Source organism: Erithacus rubecula (genome assembly GCF_903797595.1).
Source record: "Erithacus rubecula genome assembly, chromosome: Z".
NCBI lineage: Eukaryota > Metazoa > Chordata > Aves > Passeriformes > Muscicapidae > Erithacus > Erithacus rubecula.
The window spans coordinates 21,157,352-21,171,101 of record NC_136661.1 but is presented as its reverse complement, the minus strand read 5'-3'; the positions used below and the strand labels follow the sequence as shown (position 1 = coordinate 21,171,101).

The 13,750-nt window shown below is 36.3% G+C and overlaps 1 protein-coding gene across 1 annotated transcript in view; it reads left to right on the top strand.

The window, feature by feature from the left end:
• The window catches only part of WDR70 (WD repeat domain 70), a 127,070-nt gene that overhangs the window by 81,676 nt on the left and 31,644 nt on the right, over positions 1 to 13,750 (top strand). The window contains exon 11 of the mRNA XM_079330109.1: positions 10,123 to 10,222. Coding sequence (XP_079186235.1) covers positions 10,123 to 10,222 — 100 coding nt within the window. The remainder of the gene's footprint in view (positions 1 to 10,122; positions 10,223 to 13,750) is intronic.

Here is a 13,750-nt window from a genome sequence, read left to right as displayed (position 1 = left end):
TCTCTGTTGTTTTTATGGATGCTAGGAGCTCCTGATGATTGTAGCTGCTGTGATCAGCATGTTCCCTGATATTAGAATATAAATGGCACTGCATCCTGGCTCACTAGCCTGCTTTTTGTCCTCACCATTATGCAGTTCTGTGGTCTCACCTGGAGAGTCTGAGGTCTGTAAACAAACTTCATCCTGTGGAGGTCATCAGAGAATCTTGTGTGGACCTTTATAGATACTGTTTCACCAGTGCTCACAGCAGCAAAAGGAGGACAGGTGGTGCATCTCTGCCCTTGTAACAGGAGGACTGGCATATATTCAATGCCTTGAAAAGCCTGAGTGGTTTTTCAGAAGTGTTGACCTGTTGCAGTGAGCAGAAAGCATTGCAAGCCATTGGCTTGTTACTTGTCACAAATGTGAAAATGTCTGCTTGATTTCAATATTTGATATGTTGAAGTGTGTTGCCAGACTGGGTAGGCATTGGCAGAGGTGTAGGAGTGTTTTCTGTATGCCAGACAGGTCAGTGTGGTTTCTTGATTGTTGCATTGAGGTGGTAGGGCTGCAGTAATTTGTGGTGCTGTCTGTCTGCACATGTAAAACGAACTTCAGTTTTGACTTCTTTTGACTTCTTTCCTAACTAAAGATGCCTATGTCAGAAAATGACAAGTGACAAAAAAAATGACAAGGCACAAAAAATGTCAAGTTGGGAAGAGGTTTACACCAGCAAACAAAAATAAGGCAGTGTGTAAACTTGGTTACTATTTGTCTCTCAGCCCCTGCATTTTGGTTTTTTTAAAATAATTTTTTGACTGATAATTTACTTCATTTCCACATGTGCTGCAGAAAAAGGAGTGGTGGTTTTCTTTGGTTTGATTTTGGTTTTTTTTTTATTTGTGAGAAAAATATATATGTGCTTGTGGACTAAATCAATGATCTGTAATTATTGTAATTGAAAGACAGTGTATTTAGTTCATTGGTGAAATACAGCTGTTAAAAGAGACAGAATGAGGCAAGAATGGACCCCTAAAAGTAAAGGGGGTTTCCATTATCAAGGAAACAAAGAAGGAAAACACATTAAAGTGATGATAGTGGCAGCAGGTTATTGGTTGGATTTATTACAGTACATTTTACAATGTGTGACAGAAAGGAGATGAAAGGACATTGACATGCATATAATAACATTTTTCTTATGATGAATGGTTAAAGGAGGGAAGGTCTTGCAGGGAAATTGAGAAGATATGATATCCATTTAAGAAAATCAGGAACAGCTTTCATCATGCTGAATTAAATTGGCACCTAGACATTCACAGAGTGATGTCAAGGTGAACTAGGATGTTCAGCAGAGAGTCAATGATGTGCCTTGTTTTGGAAGGCAGTTAATGGCATGAAAATACTGGGAGGCATAGTGTGAATAAGGTATGTACACTATAGGGTGAGAAGTTCAGTGACCAGGGGGTTTGGGTAGCAATGAATATCCAGAGAAACTGAAAGGTACCATGTACCAGAGGGAATAGAGAAGAAGGGAGCCAACATGTAGATGGTGTGCAGGAGATACAGGACTTCATAAAACAATGAAGAAGGGCAACAGAAAATAGACACTTTTCCCCCAAGGCTGATGGCAGTAAGGGTTGAGTAGCATCCCATGTTGGATTTGTCAGGGATAAACCTGAGACTCAGGAGGGAATTTAAGTAGCATTCTCAAATGGATTAAAGTGAGATTGACAAGGAATGAGGGTGGAGGAGAAGGTAGTATTGGATGAAAAGGCGAGAGAAAGAGAGGAACATGGAGCTGTTTGTGGAAAAGTGGGTAATGCAGATAAGGTTTTGAGATACAAATTTCACAAGTAGCAATTCATGTATCTCCCAGTACTATGAGAGTGCCATTGCTGGTGAAGAAGAATTATGAAGTTGCTGGGTGTAAGTGTGAAATATTGTGCTGAAGGGAAACTAGAAGGCTAGAATGAGAATATGAAATGAATTTTTTTGTTAGATGGAAAAGAATTCTAAGGATGCTAGTGGTCAAAGAGAATTGTGAAATGCAGTGGAAGTAGGTATTACATCATGGAAATAGAAAAAGAAGAGGAAAGAGGGTTTTGAAACAGATAGCAAGCATTACTAGTAGAGGAGAAGGCTAGTTGCAGAATGAAAAAATTTGTAACACTTCCTAATCCTCAGAGACAAATTTTCATGGAAATACTGTAGTCTGTTTGAAGAACTCTTAGATATAAATTTGGACTTTTTTATATCTCCATACCTTTAATAATCATCTTATTATGTATATTACATGAGACAGAAGGGGTTAATTGATTTAAGGATATTAATTGCAAAAAAAATACCTTCTCTCATACTTAAAATAGTAATTTGTTTGAATGTCTGGTAAAAAAGAAAGCTAATTTAAAAAGTGACCCGTGTTTGAAATTTTATCAATAATTGCACTGAGGAATAGCAAGCAACTTTTTCTCCTAAAGGTATTACAAGGTTTTTCACTCTGATGCTTAGGTACTTGATTGCTGCTCTGAAAGCTAATTTGGAACATTCTATTCTGTTAGTGTAAACCACGATAAACAATTTTTGAATTTTTTCCTGTTTTACCAGTTTTTGCTTGCAAATGTGTGGGGTTTCTATTTGTTTGCTTATTTAGCTAGTTGAATATATGAAACTATTGGGAGAAAAAACAACATCAAAGAAAGTACCATGGAATTGAGATAAGAATATTGCTTGAAAAGAAAATGAAGTTTATTTGAGAATGCTCATTTTATCACTGACATGCATGAGGAAAAATATAATTTACCCTTTTAACATTCTTCAATCTTCTATCTTCATTGTTCCATCTGAATGAATAAAACCAAATCCATAGTTTAAAAAAATTACATTTTTAAATAATGTGCAGAGATAATATGGCATGATGGTTTGCAGTGCATTTTTATCAGGAAAAAAAGTCAAAGAAAGAATATCTTGCTCCTTAGAGAAATACACCCATCCTCTTAGAATATACATGTGCTAGCTACTATTTCTAGCAAGCAAATAGATCCATTATGCAACCATCTTTGAAAACTCACTGCGAACTACACTTTCTTTGGCTCAAGGATTCCTGAATAAGAAATGTTAACTTTATGTAGATTTTTATGTATTTTCAGTCATATTTTGCTCTATTTACCCTGTGGCTCTATTATACCACAAAAGTGGTTTAAGCTTTGGGGACACTGAAAGAATTTGAGAAATTATATTGCATATCAGGGAGTAAGCTAAGAATAAATCTGTCATAGGTGCTTTTTGAAGACAATTTTGTAGCTTCTTTATAATTTTTTTCCTGTTTATATGCCAGTATGCCAAAAGCTACTTTTAAATTATATTAAATATCCAGTGTTGACATAGATGAGTTTGAAGAAATCTGTGAACTTTCAGTGGAGTTCTAGTGTACCTTAGCTGAATCTTTAATAAGATTTTTGCAAAATAATATTGATCCCATTTGATTGTTTTCTGGAAGGCAAGGAAACCTTAACAGCTGCACAAGTCTAAGACTGATTAATTTAATTTCTAGAGAGGCAAAAGAAGGAGTTGGCTTTTTTTTGGATTTACAGAAGCCATATTTATGATAGTACAAAGGAGATAAAATGTATATTTGCTAGGATAAGATGAAATGGATTAGATAAGTTATGAAAAGATACAGAAGAAAGTTTCTTTAACATCCTTGTGTGTTTTCTTGTGCAGTGTAAAAAATCCCCAAAGAAAGCCAACTGAATAGTTTCCAAAAGTTGTTTTTATTAGTAATACTTATCATTTTTGTGGGCAAGATAGGTTATTTTCTCAAATGCAAAGTTTGACCATGCAGCCAAACATTCAGCTGGGGTTTCATTTTCAAACCTTTAGGCAAATATTTAGCAATACTGTTAAGAAGCTATATTTCTAAAATAGTTTCCTGAAATACTTCTTGATGAATAAGCTTTAATAAGAAGAATTTTTTTGTTGTTGTTGTTCTGTGGTCAGCAATATTCTTAGAAACTGAATGTTCTTCCTGGTGAAGGAAGCATGGACAGATAGGAAGGACTTTCTCACCACTCTGCAGTGGATCACACACATCTCTAGGTCAGGCCAGCCTGCTTGCTTCCATGTTTTGCCTAAACCCATGTATGCTCAAATGTATCAGGTGGCTTTTCTCGTTGCCTTCTGCATAAATATTTTCGATTTATTTTTAGAAACAGCAATAAAGTTTTTGTATAAATTGCAATTAACAAAACACTAAACAATTTTTCACCTTCACTGGCTACATTACTGTATGACTTTTCTTCTTAGACTGCTCTTTTCCATAATTTCCAAGCATTTTCTGAGTAAGTATTTCGCACTTGTTTTTATTTTCAATCACAATTGCATAATATAAAGCATGGTTCATTGAAGATTCCATACATTAAAAAAAAGATATACACCTTTTTTTTAAATCCCAGTTATGTAGGTTTTTCATTGCAATGTAGTTGCTCTAGAAGAACTACAGCATATTTGGGAGAAAAAAAAGGGAGCCAAGTCTTTTAAGGGTTCAGTAATTTCAAATAAATAAGCTTCTCAATGAAATACGTGTGAGAGATTATTGAAGGGTGTTGAACCACTGCTGAATGTGAGAGATAGAGAAATCCTGAGGACTTGTCACGCAGAAAAAAGTCCTTTGTTGCAACAGATGAGGATATAATGGATGCACAGGACAGTTAAATACAATTATCAGTCAGATGTCCTGGTTGTGATGAGTAAGGCTAGGTTACTGTATTCATAATTGATAAATTAGGATTGAGAGAAAAGAAGGAGTGTTTCAGGTCTGCTAATTATATGTATAGATGTCACTGAATCAGAAAGTTACAGAGAAGAGGAAATCATGTAACAGTGTAATCATGTAAACATTAAACCCTCAGATTTCACAAGTTAATCTTGTTTTGCATCAGTGTGCTCATTACTGAAACAGCATCCATTTCTACACCACGGGAAGTGGTATTGAAGAGCTGTCACATAAATTGAAAGCCTGGGGATCATGTTTACAGAGATTTCAGGAAAGCATCTGATATAGCCTGCCTGCAACTGCCTGCTCAGGGAAAATATTGAGAAATTCCTGAATTCAGCTGACATGTGTAGACCTGACAATTTTTAATTGATACACTAAACCCAGAAAGTGCACTTATATTTTTTTGTGTGGAGTATAATTGAGAGCAAAGGAGAAAATGCTTGCTTCAATAGAGGTGGCTGAAGGGGGGATGGGGAAGTAGACATTTGGGGAGTGTAACTCATGCCTTGAGAACCTATCTGTCTTGTCAGCTGTGATCACAGCTCTGAGATGTTGTCTGTCTCTGATGGGATCACTTTCACCCAAGACCCAGACAGCTTTGGTCAGTTGTGATTAAAAAGGAGATTTCTGGTTTGTTTGTTTGTTTGTTTTCTTCTTGCAGCTTTGTAACTCAGTTTTGTCACCTTGAGCCTGGCCTATGATAATATATCATCTTGGAAGGCTTTTATATGTGTTAAAAATTACAACTTTTGCAATTGAGTATTGTCGGTGTGAACTATTTTATTTTGCTGTATGTAGTATCTTAGGTGAAAAGACCAGTTTGAAACTCAAGTAGCTGTGCATGACCTGGGACTTGCCTGTGAAGCATCTCTGCTGAGCTAGTCCTGCCCTTCTGCCTCGTGTTTGAAACCAGCATAAATCTCAGTTGTGGTTGTGTGACTGTGTTCACACTAATAAATAAGTAATGTTTTGCTACACATCTGTAAAACAGAGAAAGAGTGTTACAGCCATTTTTGTAGGTCTCACTTTCCCCAAAGCCTGCCTTAATTTACTGCCTTTGCTTTGTAAGAAAATCTAGAAGATGTTAGGAATAAGAACGAAGAAGAATGTCCTGGCTGGGACATTCAGTGTTTTGTTAAAAGGAAAGTGGTGTGGGGGGTGCAGAATGTGAGAAGCATTATAATCTCGGGAAAGTGTTGGCTTACTGTGAAGTACTGTATCCCAGAAACAATGTGGAAGTTAAAAAATTCCATCAGTTAAACATACTGTTACTTTTCCCATGGATGTGGCTTGGATTTCTGAGCTGAACAAACTGAGTAGGTCTCTCTTTTTCCTAGAATTAGTTTTATTGAGTGTTTTGGAGCAGCAGAGCAGTTGTGGGACGCAGAGCTATTGCCATGTGGCTCTGTTGTAGGTCATTCTTTTGTGATCAGCTGTTCCTGTGGCCATGTGGCACACTGGCATGTGTTGTCTTCACTTCTGTATGGGTCCTCTTAAGTCCACACAGGTTTTTGTACAAGGGATGCTCATTGCAGATGGTCCTCCAGTCATGCACCTTTGCCCCCACCCCTTTCCAATCCATTGCCTGGTTTCCTTTTATCGTCTGGCTCTTGTTCCCTCTGAGAACTGTGGCGATATTGCAAACCCTGACATTTATCTGTTACTTTTGTTTTTTTCGATACATGCAACTGTGTCCTTTCTCACATGTGCTTCATGTTTTATGCCTGTCATCTCATTTTGCACACAAGTACGGTCAGCTGTAATTGCTTAACAAAACTATACGTGCTAACTCAAAGCTAGGAGGAAAGTGCTTACATTGCTGGAGAATACAAAACTAGGAGGAAAGTGCTTACACTGCTGGAGTTATTTGTTAGAAAGCTTTTAAACAAGTTGCAGAAGATAATGGTTTGCTGTAGAATTTGCTGAAGTAACTAAAACTTCAAAAAATGTTAAGGATTAATGAACTTGTCAAATTCTGTGTGGCACATAACTACTACTTTGTAATAGCAGGCACCTCTGCAACAAAAGAAGGGCAGAGAAGGAGATGGGTAGATACACTTTGCCCTAATTATTTTGACATCTTTATCTTACGTTTCAATGTTCTCCCTTTCCCTTCTTGAATCAAATTTTTGAATTGCATACATTGGTTCTGTTGTTTCATGTCTTTCCAGCTAGAAACATTCTGATAACAATTTTTTTGCTAATGATTTGTTAGCAAGATTAGACATCTGTTAAAAGTATTAAGAGGTCAGAGGCCAAAAACATTATTTTCTTTGAAAACTGCAATGAATGTTTGCCAGTATGTATAAAAACTTCTTTTCAACCTTCAATCATTTTAGAATATTTGATTTAGTATTACAATTCAGGGTTATATTCCTTTGCAGAATAATATATGGAGGGCAAGCTTGCAGAGCTCAAAGTTAGGAAAACAATCTTTTTACGGGTTTACTGAGCAAATGTATTTTTAAAGACAAATAGAATTGCTGATGCAATCTTATTATCCCTTTCAGTCAAGTCTGGTTTTATATGAAATCCTAAAGCATCAAAGCTGAATAGAGTTGGGTGAAACTTGCTTTTGATATCTGTTTTTGACATCTGTATGTTGGTGTTTTCCTATTTCTGTGGAATGGTTGAAAAAGGGTGAAGACTGGTCAGAGTAAAGGTACTTCATTGAGAAGGCTCTGTAGTGCATGATGTGAAATTAAGAAGTCATTTCACTTGGAAAAGATCCTTAAGAGCATCAAGTCCCACTATTTAAACCTTATATGCAACTTTAACTCTGCTGAGCCCACCTCTATACCATGTTCCCAAGTGCTGTATTGCACATCTTCTAAATACAAATGGGCATGGTCACTCAATCACTTCCCTGGGAAGCCTGTTCCAATGCTTGACCACTCTTTCACTGAAGAAATTTTTCCTAATATACCATCAAACCTATCCTGGCACAACTTGGGGGCAGTTTAAGATGAGTTGTTTAATTCATGAAAGATGTGGTTTAGGTATTATTAATGGATTCACAAATAAATAGTGAATAAAATCAATATTTTTGACCATAGGAAAATAACACAAATTCTGAGCTGTTATATGGTTTGCTATCTATAGATGTTTAGGGATTTTACTTGTAAAACATAACAGAAAAGGCATTTGTTCTGTTTCTGAGAGATCTCTTTCTGTATTTTAATTTGTATCTAACATGAAACAAGGGAAGAATTTCAGATTGAGGATGAAATGAAAGGAAAAAACCGTACACTCTCATGTTAAGTTGGACAGCTGAGTGAAAAAAATTGTATTTTAATGTATGCATGTCAGTGTGACATTTCCTGAAGGGATGGGATTGTTGTGGAGCACAAATGAAGTTTTTCCCATTTGAATTAGCTTAATATTGTGATGCAATCCTTCTGGGATTTTTAAAGTGTGAATATTAACCATTTATAATGTTTTTGAAAGTGCCTATGGCATTTCTTAGACAAAAAATACATCATTTTAATTACTTGTTAATGTTTAATAGATTTTACAGAAAATTTATTTCATTATAGCCAATTCACATTTTATTCTTTACACATTCCCACATACTTGGAAAATTTTATGCAATTGGATGCACAAAATATGTTTTTTAGTATTAATAAACACTCCTACCAAAGACAAACAGTTGTAAACTGCAGTCTGTTTGTAGACTTCAGGGTATGCATAATTGGCTGGAAGAGACAGTAATTTCAAAACAATTACTACAGCTGAGTGTAGGGCATTGCATTCTGTGTTCAAGTACTGTAAAAAGCATGTTGTTGGTGTTTGAAATCCCCCTTTGTTGAAGAGTCACTTGTGGAGGGAATGCCTCATGTCATTCCTCTCAATGACTGACTAAATCTGTGCATAAAAATAAGCTTGCAATAATTATTAGTCTCATTACACAAAGATTCTCTAGCTTTTGAACTAAATTTAGAACAACTCTTCTTAAGAATAAACAACATTGATTCCTTTACTAGTTTGTGTCTCTTACGTACAAAATAGCCCATTAAAAGAGCCTTAGTAAGGTGCATAGTCAAGAATTAGAAGTTAAATTACCTGAGGATTCCTGTGCAAGCTTGAATCAGTCAGTGTGATTGCATTTCATGATCACATTCTCCTTTTTTATTCATTTATTAGAATTGTGTCTCTTTTAATGCATAGTTTGGATAGAAATCACTGAACAGCTGCTCATTGTTTTGTCCTCTTACTGTTCAGGGTGAGATTCTAGGTCTGATTTTGTGCATGTTGTTCAACCCCTCTCATTTGGAAAGATATGCTGATATGCATGTATTTTGTTTTGTTCATTATTGCCATAAATAAAAGACTTCAGGGTCACTCATCTGCCATTTTCTTCTCTATGTTTTAATCATCATTTTACAGAGGGGAAAATGAGATACCTTTGGACTGGAAACCTTATATCTTGAATGCTTAGTTTTACAACTATCTGAATTATTTTCTTTTATGAAAAGAGTGCAAATGAGAAGCATAGTTACCTAGGTATTAGGAACTGACCTGTCTCAAATTCCTTTGTCTCTGCTTCTGTCTTTTCCCTTTTTCCACTTCCTGTCTTGGAATCTTAGCTGAGACCTCTGTTTTTCTTTGGGAATTGGGAAAGCTTGATTAGACAAGACCATTTCAATTTAATTTAAGATTCCTTCCCTGTTAATAGAATTCTTAGGTATTTTACTAAATAGTGACTTAAATAAGACATGATCTCCATACAAGAACAAAATATGAACTTGAAGATAATTTCAATCTTTCTTTAAGATTATCAGCAAAATAGAAATAATTAATATGAAACATACATCATTCCCATACTTGGATTTTACTGTGCCTAAATGGAACATAAACCTCACAATATATGAACTTTGTTCTATTATGTAAGCCATGAATTCCATCAGGAATTAAATTTGACAAAAGTAAATTCTTCCAGTCATTTTCAGTTCTTTCCAAAGTATGTGTATTGTATTGTAGTAGTTTTAGAAACTAAAAGCCTGCTTCGGGGAGTGTTGAGAACTGTCTTGGAATGTATTTTTATCTTAACCAGGCGTAACTACCTTTGTTCAATGCTAGTGGGAGTTTTCCAAGAGCACTGATGCTATGTAAATCTCTACTGTATAATTAAACCTATGAAGAATTCAAATTTTGCGTTCAAGCCCTTGTTATGAAAATGTATTCTGAAACAAATATAACATTTTCAAAAGTCTGACTTAGCTGCTGTACCTCCTTAAAATGCAGGGGAATCTGTTCAGAATAAGGAATAGCTGCAGAGCCCAGAAATAATGTTTGTGCCGTTAGTTCCGTTTGTAATTTGATCTGTAGTTGTGATTTATTTTGTAATGTTTTGTTTCTTTGGTGAACAGGTACATACCAAGTTCCACTGCAGGCAAGCCCATGCTTCAGGCACTGACACTTCGTGCCTGACGTTTTCCTATGATGGTACTGTCCTTGCCAGCCGAGGAGGTGGGTGACTCCAAGAACCCTGTCTTGAATGCAAGATGGTTTTAATGGCACAAAATGGTTCATTACACAAACCATATAAATCACGTAATTGTTAGATGCGTTTGTTTGTGGGGGAGATAAGGTAGTGAAATCAGATACTAGTGATTAAAATATAAAGTGTTTCACAATTTACTACTATTATTTGATATACCATGCAATACTGTGTTCCTGCAAGAACATTTTACAGCAGTTAAGAAATATTTTAAGGTAACTTTTCTGGTTGTATTACACAGTTTCTGATCTGTGTTCTTGTCTAGCAGTAATAATACACTGAAAGGAAATCTTTAGCTTAATTAAAAATAAAAAAGTCCAGTTTTGTTGCTTAGTTTTCTGCCGTGGAAGATAGGTAACTCTCAATAACACTATCTCTCTTCTGGAGGTATTAATTCCTCATACAGCTTTCTTAGGCAATGTCATTTTCTGTCCTGATTGGAATTTTTATCTAATCTGTATTAAAAACTTCAAAAGTTGATGATTGGAATTGACTTTCCAAGACATACTTGAATGGCAAAAAATTTGGAATGTCCACAGGACTGAAAAAAGGCTTGTGTTGTAAACTTCAGATAAAACTTTTATAAATGAGTCTTAGATAACAGAACAAGACTTGAGAAGGCAAAGATGTGTTTGAGGACTCATTCACTTCATTATTGGGATAGGATGGTGTCTGTTGAAGATAACTGTTCATGCAGAGATTTATCTGCCCAGTATTTTGCAGGCAGGTGCAAGCATACAAGCCAAGCTGTCTGGATGGAAAACAGCTGTAACCAGAAGCTCTGTGTGTGCATTACCATTGCCCCAAGGCCAAATAAACAGGCCTAGGGAGAGGCAGTATACATTAATGTCAGCTAACACTGTCCCTAGCATATGTTTAGGACATCTGGTCAGTTCGGTACATAGACAGAATGAGATTACATACACAAAATACCAGAATATAGGTATTCACTATTGAAAAAAATTCTGAACAATGAATCTATTTCCTAGCTGAAAAGCTTGTATTTTCTTTGTGTCCTCCTTGTGCCCTGTCACTGAAGAGAGTAAGTGTCTGTTGGTACAGTGAAATCCAGCTGATACTGCTTGATCCTGTCTGATTCTTGTCTGACTTGTCACTTTGCAAAGATTCCAAATGTTGTTTCCCAAAACACATCTTTCACAGTAGGGACTTTGTAGTCTTATCCTTGAAAGCCCTAGGCATATGGACACTAATGGCACTTGTGTTGTTTACTAACTGCTGTTCAGGTTCCTTGGTCCAGAGTTCTGCTGCCACTCTACCCATCATGAATGGGCTGTAAGTAGTGGGGTAAAAGCTCTCAAGTTTTTTGTCCTTGCTGAACCAGACTCTTAATATAGGGAGACCTTCTCCTGCTTGGAAAGTATGTGAACTCTGTGTCTTTCCATTCTGCACTAAGTAAAATGCTGCATCTGTCTGCCAGTGATTGCCCTCAAAACATTCACACAAAATACTTCAGGAAATCTAGGGATAAACCTTGGTGTGCTTTTAAATATAACAGCAAACAAGGCTAATGCTTAGTGAGGTGTATTCACTAGTGCTGTCTTGAAACCTCCATTTATGTAAATTCTCTTCTGTTTCACATTTATGAATGTAGATCACATAAATGACCTTTTCTTATTTTTACTGCATGTGGCACTTTTACTTGCCTGCTCTTCCTCATCTGTCTCCACTTTTTGTCTCGTGTTAAACAGACTTTCATTTACTCAGGTTTTATCTACCAGATTCTGCTCTAAGCTGTATAAAATGTTGATTGATTGTTTGCAGAATGTAAGACTGCACAGAAATTTGGCCACTCAGTGTGGATAAAAGTGCTACCTTTGTCTAGTGTACTAAAAGAAGAAAAAAAGGACTGTATGCACTATGCTTGAAAGTAAGGAGGATTCATACCTTATTTTGACTTGTTTGGTTAGTGCTTTAATATGAGTATTGCTTTGGATCTGTACCAGCAAAAGCAGATGTGGATCCAGCATTTGTAGATTCACACACCTGCCAAGTGCTGAGGATCAAAGAACGGATAGTTGTTTGGGGCATGGGAACTTTCATTGAAAGCCTGATGGACTTTCCTGCATCTGATGTAGATTCTGTGCTGGATATGAGAAGATGAGGCAAGGCTCAGCTGCAGGCACAAGGGAAAATGAAAACCTAAGGAGCTGCTTATGAAAGTTCCCAGTCCTATTCTTGTTGGATATTAGGTAGTAACTTGACAGAAACTTAAGAAAGTGATATTTCTGCATGCTTGGAACCATGAAGAATAGTATTTGGGGAATATTTTCTTTGTTGAGCAGGGTAGAGATAAGAATTAGGATTTGACTTGGAGTCTTACTGTAAAAATTTTAAAAATCTTTTTTTGACTCCTGATTTTTTTGTGGTCCTTTTTTTCCTTTTTCCTTGTATTTCTTTCTTCTTTTTGAAATTGCTTTAATAGATAGAAACATGTGTACTCAAGGGTTATGTAGCAGCATGTATAGTGACTGGTTTTTTGTGTAGTGTAATCCCATATTACTGTTCATAGTAAATTCAAACACTGACATTTCAAAAATCAGATGGATTTTTGTCAAGTAATATTTCTTAGAAGGTGAACACTGGTGTTCATTCTAACCATTCCAGAAATAGATTTACTAGTTTTAGTAGGCATAGTCAGCTATTTGCAACACTTGGAGTTGGCCTTATGCAAGTCTACTGGTATCATTCTAGCTGAATGTTCATATGTTCATTTCATAAGTTTAGAGAGGATGGTTAAGTATTCCATCAGGCTGGTATTGATGCAGGTGATGCTGAGAAGTATATATATTCCAAATATAGGTATAGATTCCTCGATTTGTGACTTCCCTCATGAGACTGTTGGCTTTGGTCCCAACCTTTGATGCCTCCAAAGGTTGCTCTGTAGTTGTTGCAGCTCCTCCTGCAGAGCCAGTACAGAATGCAGGAGTTTGTACCTTGTTCTGTAAGATGTCTCTCATGTATGTGGTATAAGCCTTCACTGAAAGGCTCAGATTTGATAAACTTATTCTGGTAAGCTTGTTATGCTATGTGATTCCTAAGCTGTAACTTTTTAAAATTCCTATTTCCTATGTTTCTTTGCTTCCCTCATTGATCACCATGAGCAAGTTCTGTCATCAAGCATTGCTTTCAACACAGGATCCCCCTCTTTTTAAATAGAGTGTTGCTGATTGTAGGCTTTGTGAACTCCTGGCAGCACTTTTGCTTCTTTTGGGCCTATTTGCATTCGTGTGCTTGTCTTCCTGGTCAGTATCTTCTGAAAAGAAAAGAAAAAAATCTGATAAAATCTTTACAGTAGTAGTGCTTTGGCCTTATTTTGACTGAAGGGCCTTTGCAAAATGCCTATCTTTGCTCACCAAAGACTGTTTTTTTAGGACCTAATTGTTACCTCTTGATAAATCCAGTGCTCAGTACCATTGACATAGCAGTGTCTTGACCTGATTGTGTCAGTCTTAAGCCTGTTTATCAGTATCCTTCTT